Here is a 22,090-nt window from a genome sequence, read left to right on the forward strand (position 1 = left end):
CCTATAGGAGAAAACCATCTCTCAGTATTATATAGGCAGAGACTTTTAACATGGTTCTTTCACAAACAGAATAAATACACTGCATACCACTGATGTAATTTTTCTTTAAAATGGCATACTGAGAACAATCTTCATAGTATGTACATTCATGTTAGGTTTGAAGGATTATGGACTTTGCACAGGTGAAAGCCAATATGAGAAATAAAGCCTCGAATGGCCATTATGGCAGTTATCACAATTTAAAATAAACAACACAGCTGATGCTACAAGAGAACTACTTACTGCAAGCTAAGTGATGCTCTCTTATAATTCAGAGAGAATAGGTTTCCCTTCAAGCCCTACAGTATTACTAGTCTGTGGGTACCCTCAAAGCACATCATCTTCCTTTAAAATTCAACGACCTTTGCCTTCAAAAGACACAAAAGCAGTAGTTTTCATTTCTTACATTCATTTAAAAATGGAATATTATGGTCCTAGCAGGCAAATTTGCATGTTAAATACAGACAATCCAACCACGATGTCTGAACATTAAAAGAGATCTATCACAACAGACATTTTGCACACAGTTTTAAATAATAAATAACATGGCAATAGATTACACTCAGGTTTTTAAAATAGCTCTATCGGGATTTTCCTCTTTTAAATGTTAAATAACTTATGGTACCGCAGACTTACTATCATGTACACTGTTGACAGCTCAAACAGCTTCTTAAAAGCAGAATGCACAATGACATTGACTTCGGCAGCTCCTAAAAGCTTCCTCATAGATATTAAACTGCGCTTCCCATAAGGCAGCATGTAGAACTGGACTCTGATTCTGGGGGCAACACAATAACCAAAATACAGTTGACAACACCACTCACCACACAACAAAACAAACAACTCCAATGACAAAAAAGTAATCAGAAAGAAGCAGCAATCAAAACGGTATGTGGCAATCAGACACATAAAGCCCGTTGTCTATCCTACCTTATGATATACATCTTTACAGCATGATACTGAACCCCAAGGCCCCTCAGGCCTCATTACACCACCCAAGACAAGCTGTCAAGCTCCGTGTACACTTTTCTACACAGTGGTTTGTGTGTAAATAACATTATTCATTCATTTGTAGATGCTCCACACATCTGGTCAAGGCAGGAATTTCTTCTCCTTGATAACACCACCTAGAAACATTAACAATATTTTATATATTCCTTAGGGCAACAGGTTTGAGGAGAACAATATCAACTGGGGTAGCTTAGTCATAAGAAGCTGTGGTGACTAATCCCGGCATCCTGTTAAGTCCGTTTACATTCTCAGCACTAAAATCAACCCTTGCATCCTACACTCCAACAGCAAAGAAGCAATATGCACAGTAATGAAAGCAACGACATGTTTTTTCCCCTTTGTGAGAAATGGCAAGGAAGCGGCTCAAACAGGAAAGGGAAACAAAATAATGTACTTTAAGCTGATGCAGAAAAATAAAAACTTATATCAAAAGCAACGCATCTAATATTGTGAGATAAAGAGATTTGAGACTTATATAGTCAACAGAGAACAACAACAACAAAAATCTCTCAAGCAAGAGAATTTCTGATCAACTCTAGCTGTCATGACACTGCTGGGAAAAAGAACCATTGTTGAAAATACGTATTAGTGCTTTCCTTAAATGTATAGACTCTAAAATACGTGCTCTTTGAAGCACTGAGAAAAAAAAATATATATATATATATGTACTCTAAGCAATCAAAAATGAGTATTTGAGATCCATTACTAGTTCAAAATGAGATCAGCAAAAAGAGACCTAAGTAAGGTTACTACACTCATAAAATCAAACTTTAGAGAAGTGCCAAAAAAGAACGGCATCAAAATGGTTTAGATCAGTAACACTTTAATCCTCATTATGGATCAAAGTTCCCTGTGTTCCTCCCTGAATGTTTTCTGCAGGAAACAGCAGTTAGAACACTGAATCAGAAATGGGTAAGTCACTTGGGTGAGAGATCATCCATCAAGATGAACGGAGAGCATGAATTGGAGCATGCTACTGGAGCCTCTGCGGTTGTGCTGCCTTTAGCCAGTGAGTCTGAGGACAAGCCACTGCGGCTACTACTGCCATCCAAAATATCTGAACTGAGGACAAAGCAAAAAGAATTATAAGCAGATGCATCTATCAGGGTAAAGGCAAACATAACATGCAATGACATGGTTTCAAGAACTCACGGATCAGTACAGCATTGGTAAATCATAAAAAGCATAAAAGCAACAGCAAAACTAGAGAATGTACTATATTCAGATACCTGGGAGAGGACAATGTCAGAGAAATCCCAAGTTAAGACACGCAAGGTTCTGTATCATTTGGGTGCTCTCCTAGAGGCACCAGAAGGTCCAACATACCAGTAAGTGTTCCTCTTGACATGTCATGGTTTCCGTGAGGGAGTTCCCCTACCTTCCGCTCAAGCGATTTCTACCCTTATATTTCTCTTCTTTAAAAAATTGGTTTTATTTTTATACTTCTCTTCTTACCTTCAGCCTTCGAGTAAGAGGAGTGGTTACTCGTTGAGGTACCCTGGACTGTCGGAAGTATTCTAGCAAGTATACTGCTTCATGGTCCTTCCATTCCAGAACAGTCTTTCAACTGCTCTAGATTTTATCACTTCCCCACTCCCAAGAGCCCTTCGACTCATACACATTTTTTTCTAATTTCCTCCATTATTTGCCTTTTATGTTCTTCTCATTTTATGAATTTCTTAGACTATTTCCTTTCCTATTGCTTTCAAAACTCAAAGGTCTCCCTCCTATTTCTAAAAGACTTGTTTCTTTGATCCCTTCAGTTAACTTCCAGTCAAGCTTCTAATAGGAATGCTCTATATCCACAGACCCAATACCCTCACAGCCCATTTGCCTCTTGAATCCTGACAATTGGCTTGTGCTCCTGTCCTTCCACTAAGACTCCTGATCTGGTCATCAAGAGCCTCTAGAACCCAGCCTGGGGACACCTGACCCATCCAGCCCAGGCTCCCAGGGCTCCCAACAATCAAGCCAGCCTGCCTCATGAATCTGGCTACAGACTTTAGCGTTCACAATTGGCAGCCTTCACAATGTGACATGAGGCTGCCTTCCTGGCTACGATACCCATCAATACAACGTGTAAGCTCTGTGCTGTATATTTGGCCCGAATTCACTCATTCAGTCATTACATTTCTTCTAATATTTACTGAGTACCTGCCAAGTGCAGAATGTACGCCAGCTATTAGAAATACAATGGTATATAAGACAGACATGATCCCTGCCCTCATCTAATTTACAGTATAGTACAGGAGACAGACAGTTATATAATCATGCTAATAAATATATAATTATAATTTGTGATCAAAGCAGTAAAGATATAAGGGACTCTGAGAGTATATAACATGGGTGACCTGATCTAATTTGGAGGAATACAGAGGAACAAGGCTCCCCCAAAGTGATATTTGAGCAGTTGTCTGAAAGATGAGTAGGCCTTAACTGGGTAAAGCTGGGGAAGAAGCAAGGTTATTTCTAGGAGCCAAAACCAGGCTAGTATGGCTATAGCACAGGGAGCAAGGAGAACATGATGAGAGAAAGCTGGCGAGGGAGTCAGGTAGTTTTAGGATCTACACAGACACACTTTTTTATTTTTGAAAAGGAAACAAAGCATAGAATTGGAGGACTTGTGAATCAGCAAATATAGGTTCTAGTTTAAGTTTGATCACTAGCTCCTTTGCAAAAGCTCATCCTGGTCTAAACTGCCCTGAAACTCAATATTATGTCTTTAATATTATCGTTTTTATGAATTTCCAAGTTAATACATTTCCACTGTTAAGCAACCTATGATACATTTGGAAGTTTCTGGGCTTTGTACCACCCTTAATAAAATGTAACTTCCCCCAACCCAGCTTCTCTACTCTTATATATTTCTTCAAAATGTCATTTCTTTCTTTTGCCTGTGGATTGTTTTCAGATGGAAACAGAATACAAATAGGCTTTGGAAAAGTAAAAATATCGGGTTGGCCAAAAGGTTCGTTCGTTTTTTCCCATAAGATGGCAATAGTAGCGCTTAGTCATCTTTAACTTCATTCGAAACAATTTTGTTAGACTGTGTTGTGACAGCTGTCGTATCAGCGTGCATTTAAAAAATATCAAAATTGGTGAATTTTTGTGTAGCCATTTTAATATTGAAGATGGAAGAAAATAGCAACATTTTCGGCATATTATGCTTTATTATGTCAAGAAAGGTTAAAAACACAACTGAAACACACACAAAAAAGATTGTGCAGTGTATAGAGAAGGTGCTGTGACTGATCAAACGTGTCAAAAGTGGTTTGCAAAGTTTTGTGCTGGAGATTTCTCGCTGGCTGATGCTCCACAGTCAGGTAGACCAGTTGACGTTGATAGTGATCAAATCGAGACATTAATTGAGAACAATTAATGTTATACCACGCGGGAGATAGCCGACGTACTCAAAATATCCAAATCAAGCGTTGAAAATCATTTGCACCAGCTTGGTTACATTCATCACTTTGATGTTTGGGTTCCACGTAAGCAAAAAAAAAAAAACAAAAAAAAACAAAAAAAAAACACCAAAAAACCAGTATTTCTGCATACGATTCTCTATTTAAATGTTCTGTTTTTAAAACAAATTGTGTCGGGCAATGAAAAGTGGGTACTGTACAATAATGTGGAACAGAAGAGATCATGGGGCGAGCGAAATGAACCACCACCAACCACTTCAAAGGCCAGTCTCCATCCAAAGAACGTGATGGTGTGCATATGGTGGGATTGGAAGGGAGTCCTCTATCATCAGCTCCTTCTGGAAAACCAAACGATTAATTCCAACAAGTACCGCTCCCAATTAGACCAACTGAAAGCAGCACTTGACAAAAAGCGTCCAGAATCAGTCAACAGAAAACGCATCATCTTCCATCAGGATAACGCAGGACTGCATGTTTCTTTGACAACCAGGTAAAAACTGTTACAGCTTGGCTGGGAAGTTCTGATTCATCCGCCGTATTCACCAGACATTGCACCTTCGGAGTTCCATTGATTTCTGTCTGTCTTTACAAAATTCTCTTAATGGAAAAAATTTCAATTTCCTGGAAGACTGTAAAAGGCACCTGGAACAGTGCTTTGCACAAAAAGATAAAAAGTTTTGGGTAAATGAAATTATGAAGTTGCCTGAAAAATGGCAGAAGGTAGTGGAACAAAACAGTGAATACGTTGTTCAATAATGTTCTTGGTGAAAATGAAAAATGTGTCTTCTAGTTTTACTTAAAAACCGAAGGAACATTTTGGCCAACCCAATAAAAATGGAAACAGTATATTTCCCAATCCTCCTACTCTATACTTTCTGCGGTCCAATGCATCATTAATAATACCACTTTTAAGTAAGAAGTTTGGAAAATTTAGCTGGCTCTGGTATTTTTTCAACCAAATGGCAAAATGGGTCTAAAATATGAATTATTCAAAGTACTGAAAGAAAGTTGCACAGATTATCTAAGACGTTGGAAAATCAAAAGACCTTTATATTTGCCTTTGGAACATATGTGATTTTCCTCCTGCAGCATTTTGCCTAGACTAATACTAAAATGAATTTACTTTCCTAAAGCACATATTGGCTGGGAAGCCGAAGGACACGCTCTCTGCTACTTGGCAGGAAGAAACAGGCTTAGATTAAAATTTGGCCACCAAACAGATAATCTGAATATAAATACTTTCTTATTCCAACCAGACTTATGGTGAGCCCTGGGTTAAAAGATTCCATTTGCCATAAAGCCTGCTTCTTAGGTGAATCCTGTATTCATTCAAAAACATAGAACGTGACTCGCCATGAAATCTGTCGTCTAATGCTGTTGATTACCTTAAAGAAATAAGCTAATAGGGAAGTTACCAAGAAAAAAAATGAGGCAACATTTCACTTCATGTATTTTTTCAAGAATATATTTTTTTCAAGAATTTCTTCTCAATTATTAACTGTAAACATATATAATTGTGTTTCATTGACAGAAAAATAGCATACTTGCATTTAGTCTCCAGTGCAATTTAAATTCAGAGCCTGGTAAACCTTTAACCAGGTATTTTCACTAAACTAAAATCTAGTTTCTGTTCTAATTAATCTGGCACTACTATGCTTGGTCCCAGAAGCAGTGACTACAGGTCACAAATTACCCACTGTTAATATACCCACAAGCAAGACTTAACGTGATTTTGTAATTCCAGAGAGATCACTGTACAAAAGTGATTTTCACTATGTCTGCTATTAAACCTTCTACCAGGGCTTCTAAAAGCAACAAAGCGTGGTCCAATTTAAGTTTCTCTCTTTTTTCCTTTCCTAGTTTAAGCTCTGATGGAGGTGCTAATGAGCCTTAGACTAGTGGCCCAAAGCCAAACAACGGCAGGAAAGCAAAGGACCTAGACAATTCAAATTGGACACAGGAGTACGTGAAACAAAAGTAAACTAATTCATTTCAGCCACTGACTATACCAGTTGAGGCAGTATTTGAACCACACCACCAAAAACACTTATGACAGCTAAAGTAGTGCCCTCTGTCTAAAAAAACTAAGGGAGAAAGTATAAGGGAATCATTAAAACATTCAGTGATAAAGTAACAACAAAATTAGGTTGTCCAGTATGACTCACGCTATCACGCATCTGGTGGAGCCACTCTTGTGCCTTGTCCAGTCAGTAAATTGGGTTCTATCAGATAAATGCCAGGCAGGTAAATGCGCTAGAAATCAGCCGCAGCCCTATCAGTCCCAGCACAGATTTTAGTATAAGGTAAGACTACAGGGCATCCCCCTACCCCTTGGTGTGGGTTAAACTGGTCCATAGGGTTTGTTCTCTACTCTCTACTATCTTACCTTACGAAGACCCAGCATTATCTTGCTGTGTAACCTCTAGGTTTTTAAGATCACATAGTTAAATATGATCAGTTCCACTGTCACTTTGGGGATAGGAGTTTTAAAGTATCAGCACATAGGGATGTAACGTACAACATGATCAAGATAATGGACGTGGCTATATGTTATAAATGAAAGTTGTTAAGAAAGTCAAATCCTAAGAGGTCTCATCACAAGGAAAAAATTCGTTTTCTATTTCTTTAATTTGGTATCTACATGAGATGATGGACGTTCACTAAACTTATTGCGGCCGTCATTTCATGACGTACGTGAGTCACATCACTATACTTCACACCTTGAACTTATACAGTGCTGCATGTCAACTACGCTCAGTAAAACTGGAAGAAAGAAATTTTAATTAAAAATACTGCTCTTTAATCACCAGAAAAAAAGTATCAGCACAGAAGTCTAAGCTGCTCACATAAACATCTTCAAGTATATGTGAACATTTCTGTCATAATAAATAATGATTACCTTATTCTTTGTACAAGTAACATACTCATGATAAAATTTTCTTGCCGTGACACACACATTAAAAAAATGTTAAAAGTCACTAAGATAAATCTAGTGTAAAATGTTAAAATAAAACCATAAAGGTTAAGTCAGCAGTCCTGTTAACACTAAGGCACTGGGCAGGAAATTTCATGGAAGACTTTTTCCTTTTCTGTAGGAGAAATAGACTATCACTTAATCTTCACTACATGGCTAGCAGCCCTGAAAACTCCTTTATTTTATATGCCACAGATAGCCTTATTCCTAAAAGAATGAGGAGCAGAACAAGAGTTCCCAGCATGAAGAAAAGAATGAAAGCGCCATGTAAAGGTGTACTTCCGAGCTATGGTCAAACTCCTGATGTTCATAAGGACTAAATGCAGAATGACGTAATTCCTACCTTGTGGTTAACAAAGGTCCCCGGATTTGCTTGGCAAAAAAAAGAATTCTTAGTAAAAAATAGGTTTATAGGGCTTCCCTGGTGGCACGTGTTCGAGCCCTGGTCCAGGAGGATCCCACAAGCCGTGGAGCAACTAAGCCCGTACGCCAAAACTACTGGGCCTATGCTCTAGAGCCCGCGTGCCTAGAGCCCGTGCTCCGCAACAAGAGAGGTTGCCGCGATGAGAAGCCCGTGCACCACAATGAAGAGTAGCCCCCGCTCGCCACAACTGGAGAAAGCCAGCGCACAGCAATGAAGACCCAACAAAGCCAAAAATAAATAAATAAAATAAACAAACAAACAAAAAAGATTCAATCACTAAAAAGAAAGAAATAGGTTTATGAAAAGGAGGCCTACTATTCCTTTGCATAGCAGTTGGCACACCGGACACAAACTCCATATGGGTCAATACTCAAACTTCACATTTATTGATAATTTATACTTCAAAGATGCAAGCTTTTAAAGATCATTATCTAGTATATAAACTTTAAAGTTTTAAAACCCATCTCTTCTTTATGGAGTGGGGCAGGGAACAAACTATAATGATTGAAATGATGAGATAATACCTACTGATGATCTGATACCTTTTCTCTCCCTAAAATGTATAAAAATGGTTTCCTTAGTTATCGAGTAGATTGTTATCCTTGGCAACAGGTAGCTCCTGTCTCTGTCCCCATTTCTAAGAATATGGATCTCTGATCAACGAAGCTGCTTTTAAGAGATAGGAAAAAAAGTTTCTGCAAAAGCAGAATCCAATTGTACGTATCATGAATAACTCATATTTAAATTCTGTTAATTGTAAGACATAAATGTCAGCAATCTTAGTACACAAGGTGTTCCAAGTGTCTTATTGCGACTGTCAGCTTTAACAGCCTCAGAAGTCCAGATGCTCCAAACTTACTAAAAACATCGCTTGAAAGTTTAATCACCTAAATATCTTTGGTACTGAGTTTTGTGAATTTTGAGTAATAAGTTTCTTTTTAATATATTACTTGAGCCATATGTTGGCTTGTTAGCACTCTATGAGCAGCCACGAATAAAGCCTATCTCTCCAGTGTGAGGCGACACTTTTTGTGTTTACAGATCAGAAGTGCCCTTCATCCCCAATGTTGATGTTCCCAGGGCTCCCACAGCCAGTCACATGTCTACGGAGAATGGAGGTGGTGGCAATAGAAATAGAAGCCTCATGGGAGTTCCCTGGTGGCCTAGTGGTTAGAATTCCAGGTTTTCACTGCCGTGGCCTGGGTTCAACCCCTGGTCAGGGAACTGAGATTCTGCAAGCCATGTGGCATGGCCAAAAAAAAAAAACGGAAGCCTCACAACAGCTACCATCACAGACAGCTTAGGTTGTGCTGCTCAGAGGAGTAAACGTCTGAACAAGGGGAGAGGGCACTTGGTAAATGCCATATATTCTCTATCCTTCCTTACTTATTAGTGTGAACCTGTTTCATAGCGTCAAGCACAGTCAGCCTACAGCAATATTAAAAAAAAAAAAATCACCTCACCCTGTATGTTTTTAGCTTGGCGAATGCTTTCATATCATTTAACATGAACTTGGTTACTTGGTTAGTAACTACGTAAGGAAATCTATTTATAATGTCATGTGCCTATATTAAAACACACTTTACCATAAAAGTGATATGCAGTTTCCACTCAGTATAGAGTTTCACCCACTAGTCCTCTTGACAAGCTTTAGAAGTTTTCTCTTTGCAATCATCTACATACCTGGAAAGACATTCTGTACCAAATTTAGCACATTGAGCTAACAAGGACAGACAGGGATGAGAGAGAAGAGAGAGTGTGGGGCTGAAAATAGCCAGAACCATCTAAAAGGCATCTGTTCCAAGGTTAGAATGGTACTGATCAACGAGCCTAATGAGCTAGAATAATCTGTGACTTCTTGGGTCAACTAGAAGTAGAGGTTACCTTGGAAAAACAATGAATAAGTGATTTGGAAAGAAAGAATCGTCAGTCTGTATAACTTATAAGTGGCTTACAGGATTCTTCCATTTAGAGAGCACCATCTTTTTTATTTTAAAGTGAACGCCCTCTGGGGTTCTTAAAAAAAAAAGAACCTTAGCCATAAAATTCAGGGAACAAAAAGTTCTGCAAGGCACTACACAATTGCATCCAGAACGTGGGTGCTCAGTAAGTTGACTGAAACGTACTGAAAGATTTCAAAATATCACCTGGCCACTGCTATTATCCCTTTCTCTTCCTTCCTATAAGTATGTTGGCATCCAAGTACTCAACTCATCCAAGTACTCAAGTTTGGGTACAGGAAAAGAAGTTAACTTTCGCACAAAAACATGAAAGGGCCTTAAGTTAGACATCTAAACTCGGATGAGTAAGACTAAAAGACTAAAAAAAAGTTATGTGAACAGACCACAGGAATCTGCAAGTGTTACTATTTAAACGAAACTTTAGTTACTATTGTGACGAAACACCCCAAAATTTTCAAAAAGATTTTATAACAACAGATAGTGCTATTTAGAAAATGCCATGCTTAAGAGAATGCTGGTGTTCTCTGCTAAGTTAAAAGGATATAATACAAAATGCAGGCAGAGCAGCTACAATCAAGGCATATTACCCAGGGCAACCCAGAAGCTCCTTCTCATGCCATCCAGCTGTTGACACTCTCCCACACTATTAGCACCTACTGAGAGGCTGACCTAACAGGAGCTAGGCATGAAGGCGAAGGTGCCAAAAAGATACACGCACTTCCAAAGGAAGTCCTGGTGACTTTCAAAGAATCTGGTTTCTCACACTGTCTACATCTCCATGGAGATTTCACCTCTAGGGAGCATGGATAAAAAGTTGAATATGTTTTAAATGATCCCAATATACTTTTGCTGCGGTTCTTTTCAAATACATCATTCCCTAGTATCCTTTGGATTTTATTTCATTTTTTACCATGAACTGAGATCAGACAATTGTGCAGCCTCCGGAGACAGCATAGTGGTAGTGCCTTGGAAGAGCCTCTTGGGCTGGCTTTCGGTCTCCATTTCACCTAAAACAGAAAGAGATGATGCTACCATAAAGCAATTTTACAGATACAGGCTTGCTGCTAAAATGGGGTGATCTTTGTTTAACCAAAGATCGGAATACTTCAAACTGTTACTTGAAAGCTATTTTCCCATGTGCTTTAATGTAGAAGAAATATACTGCCACATAAACTCAACTAAAAAGTCAGCAGCCGGGGCTTCCCTGGTGGCGCAGTGGTTGAGAGTCCGCCTGCCGATGCAGGGGACACGGGTTCGTGCCCCGGTCCGGGAAGATCCCACATGCCATGGAGCGGCTAGGCCCATGAGCCATGGCCGCTGAGCCTGCGCGTCTGGAGGCTGTGCTCCACAACGGGAGAGGCCACAACAGTGAGAGGCCCATGTACCGCAAAAAAAAAAGTCAGCAGCCCTAAAAATACCTTCTCATTTATTGTATGTAGTCTGCTGCCCATATAGTCAGGTTCTTTAATAGAAAAGTAGAACACTGATTGCATTAGGCAAAATGAATCAAGACTAATAACTACAGCAGAAATAAAGTATCCCCCAAGAGCTGAAGCTCACGGTGAATAATAATTTATGCTAGATGATTAGTAAAGACTCTTGATTTTATATATTTTAATGTCAGAACATTTCCTGAGTTGAAGTCAAATGGATTCAAAGGCATGCAGTCTGATAAAGAGCATATAAATCAAAGGTTGCTTTAGGCTACTTAGTGAAAATGAAGATTAGAAAATATAAGTTTGAAAGCACATCTGTAACTGAAAGCAACTATTAATTAATTCACAAAATTGATGTTGTACTGGCTACTTCAATCCTACAGATTTTCTCAGAACTGGGAATGGAAAAACTTTGCATCAGAACAAATAATGCTTAACATTTTGCCACTGGGAGTGCACAGACTAACAACCCTAATTAGACAGAAAAGCCCCTTTCCAAATAAGCTATGATTTAAAACACACATACCTTGGTTTCAAAGCTCTTTATCTGAGCTTTAAAACTGAACGTTAAAGACAATTTAATTCATGGGCCTATCTACACTCCATTAAGAAATGAGCAACCATGAACTTAAACCTCTACAAGATTCTTATGATGGAAAAAGATCAAGGAAGAACAAATGCAACATTCATTTTTCCCCATATTATTAATTAATTCATATTATCTTTCCTCTGGAGCTATTCTGAAAATTACTGCAATTCAAGAAAGGTTATGTTTTCATTTGCTTTTTTCCATGCTTTAACATGCGGCTTTTCAAAGCTGCTGCCGGGCTTTCAACACCTCATTAGCAAAAGACTTTAGCCGTTTTTTAGCAAGGAATCCCTCCATCTGCTGGTATATTTTGGAATAGCTTTGAAACTGAACAACCATATTACATTCCATCAACTTCCTACAACATATTTAAAATTAATACTAATAACTATACTAGCTTTAATTTCCAAGTTTTATTTTCACATAATAGCTCCTGAGAAGGTTCTTCGGATTGTAAATAATTCCTTGCAGCATTAAGGAAAAAGACTATTAGTTTATAAAATAAAATTTATTCACTAAATACAAATATTGTCACTGTATCAGCATCTATTCCCCACAGCACACCATCTTTAATTTTAAGTTGTCTGAAATATAGCACTTTTTGAATCTGTGTATGATGCTATACCACTGGAAAGTCTTCGCCGAAGCTGCAAGTATCTGTTTACCTAACATTAGAAGAGTTGATTTGTTTACTAGCTCCAGAGGTGATCTGCACAAAAAAAACCACTTACTGAATTGCTTTTTTAAAATGATCATTAAAACTCTCATTTAAAATGACATCCAACACTTGTAATCATGTGGTCATATCCCCAGGAATAATGACTAAACCCGTGTTAAATTTCTTTGCCTTTTTTTTAATAGACTCCATTGGGTGCCCTCTATAAGCATCTAAAACTAGCACTGAGTGAGATCATTTTCGTTCAGTGCTTTGTGGTTTAAAATAAGGTAATTAAAGAGAGCACCCCTTGGGAGTTTGGGGTTAGTAGATGCAAACTATTACACATAGAATGGATAAACAACAAGGTCCTACTGTAGAGCACAGGGAACTATATTCATTATCCTGGGATAAATCATAATGGAAAAGAATATAAAAAAAGAATGTCTGTGTATAACTGAGTCACTTTGCTGTACAGCAGAGATTGGCACAGCATTGTAAATCAACTCTACTTCAATAAAAACATTAATTTAAAAAAAATAAAGTGTATTTCTTATAAACCACACACACAAAAAAGAGTACCCTATCATATCAAAAACCCTATAGAGACTCAAATGGGAGGCATCAATGGTGGTGACTTATATTTGAGCATACAGCATGTGTATGGACTTATTTGCTATGACATTAACACATATTTCTGCAATGTATCAACTTACATCTCTTTTATATTCAGATCACTAAGAGGCAAAATTTCTGGAATATATATTGATATTATGACTATCTGAATAAGATTCAGTTATGAAGTATAAAAAATATAGACAGTATCAAATAACTAATTCCCAGAATTTAGAATCAGTAAAGCATACATTGGAAAGAATATTTCACTATTTCTTTAGAAGAAAGGAGTCATGCCTTGAACTCATTTCAGACAGAAATGCTAATTTGTAACTCAAGCTGGACTATGTTTAATAGCAGAAGGGGGATGACACATACCTTTTCTTTTAAGAGGACCAAGAACACTGGGCCTAATGCACTTGACTGGACTCTGGCTTCTCCTGCTTTAAAGAATAAACAAACAGGATGACATTAAAGTACTTTTGGCAAATCAATAAAATTGACGGATACATAGGGAGAAATGGACAACATCTGTGTGGTAGGTTGAGTACACGATCTGACCTGGCATATGACAATCTGGAATAACATGGCATTTTAAGCTATTTTAAAAACTCGTTTTCTGGGCTTCCCTGGTGGTGCAGTGGTTGAGAGTCCACCTGCCGATGCAGGGGATACGGGTTCGTGCCCCGGTCCGGGAAGATCCCACATGCCACGGAGCGGCTGGGCCCGTGAGCCATGGCCGCTGAGCCTGCGCGTCTGGAGCCTGTGCTCCGCAACAGGAGAGGCCACAACAGTGAGATGCCCGCATACAGAAAAAAAAAAAAAAAACTCGTTTTCTAAGACAAAATATCCACAACACTTTAAAAAAAAAAGATAAACCTTATTAATAAGTTGTTTGGGATTTTGACTGGTCTACAATTAAAAAAATTTTTTTTCCTTATCCTTATAAAGAATATATTTTCAAGTGTGTGTGTCCCCTCTGAACATAAACTGGCATAAGTCTCAAAAAAATAAATATGGTAAAATGTTAATGGTAGAATATATAGGTGGTAGGTATATGGATGTTCACTGTGAAATTCTTTCAGTTTTGCTGTTTGAAAATTTCCATAATAAAATGTTGGGGGAAAAGTTCACCAAAGAGACAAATTTAATGAACAGCCTTTCAACCACATTTAAAAAGCAGGTTTACTTACCTGGAAAAGCGTCTTGGACTAGGAACGGGACTTGGTGGTAGCCCGCTGCTGCTCACAAACATTTGTAAGGATGGTGAAAAACACTGCTAGGGAAAAACGTATTAAAATACTTCTAGTGCTCCAGTTTTCAAAAGGTTCTTATCAAAATGACAACAACAGCATCCTTAGGATTGCTTACCTGTCTGTCTCTCATACATGTTTATGAGAGAATACATAGATAGATAGATAGACAGATGGATAGATTGATAGATTTTTTTCAAATTACTACTATAGACTTTTATTAATTTTCCTTCCAGTCATTGAATTCATCAAAATTGAGGCGGTGTGTGTGTGTGTGTGTGTGTGTGTGTGTATTTTAGAGAGTAAACAGGTCAGTGTGTGAAAGAGAGTTAATATCTTGTCAATGAACCTACCTTTCCAAATCCTCTGGTGGGTGATGGTGCTGGAGAAACCGGAGTGAAGTCAATCCTTTTAGGAGAATATAATTTCTCTGGCTTGTCAAAATCACTATCACTCTGTAAATAGAAAGTGTTATTTCCTCATAATTCACAACTCAACACATCACAGTTCTTCTTTACTACACAAATAGGCCTACATTTTTAGAGCAGAAATGTATAGACTCTAAAAAGTTGCAATCTCATATTCTGGTGGGAAAGCAGAGATCAAAAACACTGAATTCAAATGTGGAAACAGGAGGGCAAGAGGTAAATGAAAAAAATGAATGAAGCCAATGAACAATATAGCGGGTTCTAGAAAATAAAAAACAAGCAGATATGTGAAAACTTTACCAGGCTCAAGCTCTCATCCCATGATTGGCTTATCTGCATTGCAGTTTGCACTTCTCTAAAACAGACAAAAATGAATGGCCATTAGTGCTCGTAAACAAGACATACCTTTGCCCACACCCTGTTCTTGTGAGGCACTAACCTTTCATGTGCAGTTTCTCTGTTCATCATATCCATGCCTTCCTCCTGCAAAGGCAAACATGTGCTGAAACATAAAATTTATCCACACAGTTCTCTATTTCAAAGAAAATGAAAAGGACTTTTCTGCCTCATTTGACATCATCACAGTACACCGGGACTGACATTTTAAGACTGTCACCTGTGCCACATCTGTATTTTATCTGCCCACTCAGAAGAATTTGAACCTGTCCACAACTAACCAGAGTGGCAGCCTGACTCATTTTTAATATCTAAATCTGCAAAATGAAAATAAAATCAAAATGTAAAATGCAGAAAATCACAGATCTGAGCCAGTAAGTAAAATTTACCCTTTTGATTTGAAGCAGTCTGCTGCTAGGAATCCGATTAGGTGAGGGTGACAGCAACTGGAAAGAAGAAGTAAACATTTACTATTTTCTGAATCACAAAGCAGCGGCCTGCTGTCAGTGCCAGTGTACAACCTCTTCCTAGATAATTTTTCATATTCTTCTTAGAAATCGAGCTCTTTAAATCACTGAACATTAATGCACTAGAGAGGCAGTACATTCAGGGTTTTTTTTGATCACAATGTAATTGATAAAGAAATTTGGTTACAAGAATTATGACTGATTATAATTTTAACCCTTGAAAACCTTCATCTCTGGCAAAAGCCAAGAAGCAAGTAATTGTGCATTTCCTGGTTGGAAAACAATGCTTCAGTCTTCCTCTCCTAAGCAGGCAAAGGTAAGTAAACTGAGAGCCATTCAGCAACTAATGTTTCAACATTTTATCCTATGTGAAATGACCCACGAGTACATTCAGTCTTTAGAAAGTACACCAGGTGTCCAACCTCAAAGCACCATCTGTCGCTAGACAGGCACTGACTTTAACATTTTTCCCAAAATGATGCAGAGCCGTGTACGTTTATGTAAAAAAAGACTCCAGGTCTTAGAAATAGCCATTACCCCACTTATCTAAAATAAGGAACTCTATACGAAGGGAAAGCAAAAACACTGATTCTATTCATTTTTATTACCAACGCACTGACGGAGGAAGACAAGCAAATAAGCCCAATATAATATATTGTCTATGATTAATGTTTATCGAAAACACTTTAAAACTTCAATAAGGAGATTTTACTTGCGTGATCTAAGTCAATTCTAAAATTAGATCACTAATGCTATCACCACAAAGCTTACTAGTTCAGAAAAAAAATCAATGTAGAGGCAAGGTGCATTTTTAAGATAACTGTTGCTTTCCCTTAGATCATTTTTTAATAACACAAAGATGAAATGACTTGGGGGCCAAATTATGTTCCTTCAAAATCATCATAATCTGATCATGAAATGTAAGGTACAATTTATATCAACATCTTACTCAGTTGCTGGTTGGCGGGGGGAGAGTCTATAGCCATAATGTAAACAACTGCTATTTATTCCATGATGAAATGAAAATGAATCTGTAATACTATAAAACCAAATATGACAATTATCCTGCTACAAGAGACCCTGTCCTATTCAAACTTTAAAAAATACTCATGTAGTGAGCAGTATAAATGGTGATGATAAACTGCTCTAAGGTTTTTAGGCAAAAGCTAATTCTGGTGAAATTTTTTTAAAGTTATCCACTAAAATAAGATTTTACCTCAAAAGAGATCCCTTCATTTCCCACCCCTTTCTTTTACTTCTTCCTCTCCTAGGCTTTGAAACAAGAAAAACTTTACTAGTAAATTCCTTTCCAAAAGTATTTTTTTCCATTATGAAAGTAATATATGTTTGCTGGTGAACTCCTGATAAGGTCATTTGAAAAATGCTAAGCTACTAGGCAAGTAAATAAGGCAGGAAAGACTCCATCAGGATACTGTGGCAGAGAGCATGAACATGTCAGTCAGGGAACAAAAGAAACCCCAAAGGCAACGAAATAATCAGGAAAGCCGAAGTACGGATTGCCAGAAGCTGACTGTGGAGAAAGCCACAAGCTTAGATGGTACATCTATATCACCCACAACTCGTCAATTTGAGACAGAACTGGAGAGTAGACCCGCAAGAGGGACAGAGAACAGCAGAGCTGTGTCCAGTACCAGCAACAAGAGCAATGGATGGGCTGAGCAAAAAGCCAAGAACCTCAAGGAGGCGCCAATTAATGGTGTGAAATTAGAGCAAAGGGCTTAAATGGGACCAGAACAGAGGCCCCTGACACTGGGGACTTTAGCAGCATGGTTTTTAAATGGAGTTGTGGTAGGTGTAGTGAGATTATAAACTGGCTGAATTGTTGGCAAGGAGTCAGAGGCAGTTGAGTGTGGATTAAACTTTGAAAAAGCTCGGAGAGGGGAAGGGAAAAAGGGAAAGACAGACGTATGAAAAAGAAGAGAAGCTTGTCTTCCAGATATGAGATGTGTGAGCCGGGAGAAGAAGGCGGGAGGGAAAGAGCCAGCAAGGAAGAGACTGTGAGGACACAAGATAGAGCAGAGACGACAGACTAAGCAAAGGCACAGGGGAGTCCGACAAATTCCCAACCATTAGCAGAAAGCACCCCATGTGAAGGGAAAGACGCTTCCAGGAGAAGAAAGCTGCCGGTTATGGAAGAGAGGTGTCTGCCTTCTCTGAGAAGTGAGAAGGGTCATCTGCTGAAAGTGAAAGGGGGTGAGGCAGGACGATTGTTGTTTCTGAGAAGATTTCTGAATATTGCTTCGGAGAACAGCACGAGGCCACTGGCACCTTGAACCCAACATGCCTGGAAAGAATGTTATTTTTTTCCCCTTCAAACGACCAATTCCTCTTATTTCTCTACCCAGAGTAAAGGCAACACTTTTCCCCCTGGTCACCAAGAAACAAAATCTCAGTCACTGCAGTCCTCTTCTCCTGCCTTTCTATCTAATCAGTTAATAATGAAGGTCCTAGTTCTGCACATCTCTTTCTTCAGCCCCGCCCTCCCCCCCACCAGCTCTTTCCATTTCAGTCTGCATGCATTTTAGTAGAGCCAGAAGAAAGACTATTAATGAGAGATGCACCCCGCCAGAGTTGATAAGAATCTTCACATCTTAGAAAAGAGCCAAGTGAAGTTCAGAGGGGCAAAATCATTTTCCCTTCTTTGCTATGCTGTTGAGATCAGAACACGGCTGAAGAACATATAGAAACATTTTTCACATATACAGCAAAAACGAGTAGTTCTATGTTCTAGTATGCTCAGGGAAGAAGGGGCAGTAAACGAAATCTCCAGAGAGCTACCATTTCCCCCTTGAAGTATCTGTAGCCACTTCAGCTGGAAATCTTTCTTAAAAGTGTTATATTCCCCACCCCCATTTCTTAAACAGATTTGACCAAACAGAATGGCACTGGAAGATCTCTATTCTAATCCCAGCTCTGCCACTTACTAACGGTGTGATTCGGAGCAAGTTACTTAGATCGGCTGAGTCTTAGCTGTTGCCTCTTTTAACTGGGAAAAACATCTTTTGCCCTGCCTACTTCACAGGGGTTGCTATGAGAATTAAATGTGTGAAAGTACTCTGTAACATGTAATATACCATATGAGTGTAGGTATTACTATAATTTAAGGAAAGGTTAATGACCCAGGTATCTGTAGGAACATCAATTATTTTACAGTTCAACACCAGTGACACCCTCAGGGTCTATTAACGGGCTCTCAGCCCTAAGACCAACCCACGGGCTGATTTTGTAAGAACCTCTGTCCGCTTTTCAGTTTTCCCCTCTCCTCCCTTGCTGCTAATAAACCTTTAACCCAAATGTACCTCTTCTGATTTGCTGCTTCTCACACACTACTGGGTTGGAAGCTTATTATAACTGTGCATACATTTTAGATGATTCAGAGGTCAGAGAGCCCCTCCTATAAATAAACTGATGAACCTTTGTGCACAGTCTATGGAAATCTGGTTCAGCCATTTAGAGGTCTATCTGCTTACATCTCATATCTTCCAGGGCACTGCAATTACCGGATAAGTGGGCTCCACATGTGGAGGGCTACTATGTAAAAACCTCAACATAATTTCTCCCAACACAACCAACCAACTAAAAAATTGTTCCCTCATGGCTCTGGCTATATAGACCAGTCACCATCAGCACCTCTACTGGAATACAAATCCAAGCTTTTTCAAATAGACTTTACTTTGAATGGATAGCACTGTCCAACAAAAATAAACACTCTGCTACCATATACATGATTTTTGCATCCTAGGACAAATAAAGACCACTGTTCTCAGTTATAATTAGAAGTTAATCCTGACTTACCTCACTACCATATGCAAGTAGTGACAAAAAACAAGGAACAATGTTTAAAAATACCTAGTCCCACAGCCAAGAAAAAATTCTAACCAGGTTTCCTTTTTGCACCAAAAGCTAAAAATAGCCATAGCATAAGCAGTAAACAAGACAGGTAATATCATCTGTTTCTTTTGTAAGCAATGGTGCAGAGCACATCATCTCAAGAAAGAACTACATTTGCGAGTGCTTCCCCCATCCCAACTACTAATGATACTTACTCCTATACTTACCAAGCTGTGACGGCTCATGATGGTTGTACTATTCCTCCGAGTTCTAAACATGTAAGGTTGAAAAACCTGGGAAAGGTCACTGAAAAATAAAAAAGAAAATGATTAATGTCTTCTCATATAAGATATCCTTCGACTGTATTAACGCCAGCTCTCTGGCTAACAGTGAAATCGACAACGGCTCCTCATTTCATACAATGTAGCACCTCCTCACAATCCTCCTCCTCTTCAGAGCTTCCCGAGTGGTGTGCTGTGGATTACAGGTTGGCTGATACTGATCTCCTCCGCCTTAGGGGCCGGCTAGGAGAGGTATGGGGCGGAGCTCCAGACTGGTTGTCTCCAGCTCCTTCTGGGCAGAACTCACGCCCCCAGACCGGTTACCACCAGACACCGGCAGCCTCATCTGTTTACCCCAGAGGACCTACCCGCAATTGTTACTGCTTTCTACATGTGCTGTGACTTGAGAAGGGCTGGGGAGCCCTGATGTCCAGTGGGAGCCCTATCAGCACATCTCCCACTATTGCCCTAAACATGTGTTCTACTTTGGAACCCTGCTGTCCAACTACATCAGCACACCTGCAATCTTGCTACTGTTGCCCCTTCTGCCTCGAATGCCTTCCCTCCCACCACCATCTGTCCAAACCCTTCCTCTCCTTCAACACCCATCGAAAATGCCAGACCCTCCACAAAGCCCCTCTTCATTCCACAAATCTAATGCGATCTTTCCCTCCTTTGCATTGGGTGGGAGCACAATGGGAAATCAGATGTTTCTTGAGACACCGACTTTTTTATTAAAGGAAAGTGTGCATGTGGTTTAAACCCCTTGGTAGAGGTGTTTTGGTCATCCCTACAGTCCCTAGCAGAGTGCCATGCCCAGGACAAGAGGTCAAGAAGGATTTTCAGGGCTGAACTGGATTGGGCTTCAAGGGACTGTGGAGATCACCTAATCCAGCTCTCTGAAATTTTAAATGAGAAAACAGAGACTCAACAAGGCTAAGTGACTCATTCCTGATCACATCCAGTTAGGGAGAAAACTGGGACTAGGCCTGGTCGCCTCACTCCTTCTTCTGTCGCATCATGCTACCTTTCAAATAATTACTTAAATCATGATTCAAAAAAACCCAGCATGTTATTTCTACAACAGTCTAAATGCAGGTCAACAGGCTCACCCCAGTCCCCAGCAATTGCTGGCTTATGAGATTCAAAAAGACAACCAGAAAAGACCAGTTTATTCCTATAGTGTCAAAAATAAATGTAGAGCTGAGGACAGCATTAGAAAAGCAAAGAGTCACTCCACCATTCCCTCAGTTTTGAAATATAAAAAAAAGGTGAATCTGCTTTTTCCCCAAAATAAAGATATTATAATCAGTTTGACAGACAAGGATTACCTCTTCCTCTGCCTTCACTGTGCCTGATTAGTGTTTTTGGCTAATTCTACTCCCATCCCCCTTTTTTGGAGTCATTCCATTTCTACAGGGTCTCACGAATTGGCTCTAAGATGAATTGCCCACTTACAAAAAGTGAAATGTAATAGGCTCAAGACGTCTGCCAACCTAACCTTCACTACCACAAGAGTCTACCTTAAAATAGACCCTCTGGTGACTTAATTCACATGAAAACACAAGACCTTACGCTAAAATTCAAGGGTCAATTCTTTCGATTATTTTCGAAAACCTGTGCTTTCACTGACATGCCACCCTTCTTTTTTTATTGACCAGAATGCATTTCAGGCAGTTCTAGGATCTGAAAACATTATGACAAATCCCAATCACTTAACAGGACATGAATATGCCATTTAATTACAAGTTATTAGATAAACTGTGATTTATTGAAGTAAACCTGTGTTAATGCCAGGGTTCCTAAACTAAGCTTAGAAATAGCAACTCTTAGATGCAGGTGTCAAGTTGCAATCCTAGTTCCAGGGGCTTCAGTCTGACATTCAGTGGTGTAAATTAGGCAGGGCAAGCAACTTGTTAGAAGAGCCAGAAGCTTCTTGTAGTTTCTTTTACAGTGGGCCAACAGAGCCCCAGGTAGAGAGGGCCCCATTTTCCCCACACTTCCCAGAGTTTGGGGTCAAACTTTCACTCCACCTTGGGACCCAAGTTACTGTCAAGCAAACAAGTCCCCACCCCATCAGCATGGAGGACCCAAATGGGCTCCAACTCTCACTTGAGGGAAGGAAGACTGCTTGCAGGGGGTCGAGGAGCCCCTGAACCCTGCACTCCATCCTCCCCAACCGTGCTCACCTGAGCCCTTGGATCAGGGGAGCGCTGTTGGCTCTCCTCAGGGTGACCCCATCAGATATGTCAGACTCCAAGTCCAGCTCCATTTTCTCCTGAGCCAT

General features: G+C 39.4%; 1 protein-coding gene and 1 non-coding gene across 14 annotated transcripts; both read right to left on the bottom strand.

Annotated features, from left to right (window-relative positions):
- Positions 1-1,096: 1,096 nt before the first annotated feature.
- PABIR2 (PABIR family member 2) lies at positions 1,097-22,090 on the bottom strand. 13 transcript variants are annotated; one of them, XM_065900513.1, is made up of 10 exons: positions 21,993-22,090; positions 19,750-19,828; positions 15,593-15,649; positions 15,247-15,290; positions 15,108-15,162; positions 14,733-14,834; positions 14,320-14,402; positions 13,505-13,566; positions 10,742-10,838; positions 1,097-1,166 (listed from the first exon to the last, which is right to left on the bottom strand). In XM_065900513.1, exons 1-10 carry the CDS (start codon positions 22,088-22,090, stop codon positions 1,097-1,099), a joined length of 747 nt encoding a protein of 248 aa, XP_065756585.1. The 13 variants fall into 13 exon arrangements, with proteins under 13 accessions (XP_065756585.1, XP_065756584.1, XP_065756582.1 ...); XM_065900512.1 differs by having other exon boundaries at positions 13,505-13,569; XM_065900510.1 differs by having other exon boundaries at positions 13,505-13,569; positions 19,738-19,828.
- LOC136143175 (small nucleolar RNA U109) lies at positions 7,560-7,694 on the bottom strand. The gene has a single exon (XR_010657871.1). It is a non-coding gene; the product is annotated as a small nucleolar RNA U109 (small nucleolar RNA).

The sequence above is a fragment of the Phocoena phocoena genome, chromosome X (genome assembly GCF_963924675.1).
Source record: "Phocoena phocoena chromosome X, mPhoPho1.1, whole genome shotgun sequence".
NCBI lineage: Eukaryota > Metazoa > Chordata > Mammalia > Artiodactyla > Phocoenidae > Phocoena > Phocoena phocoena.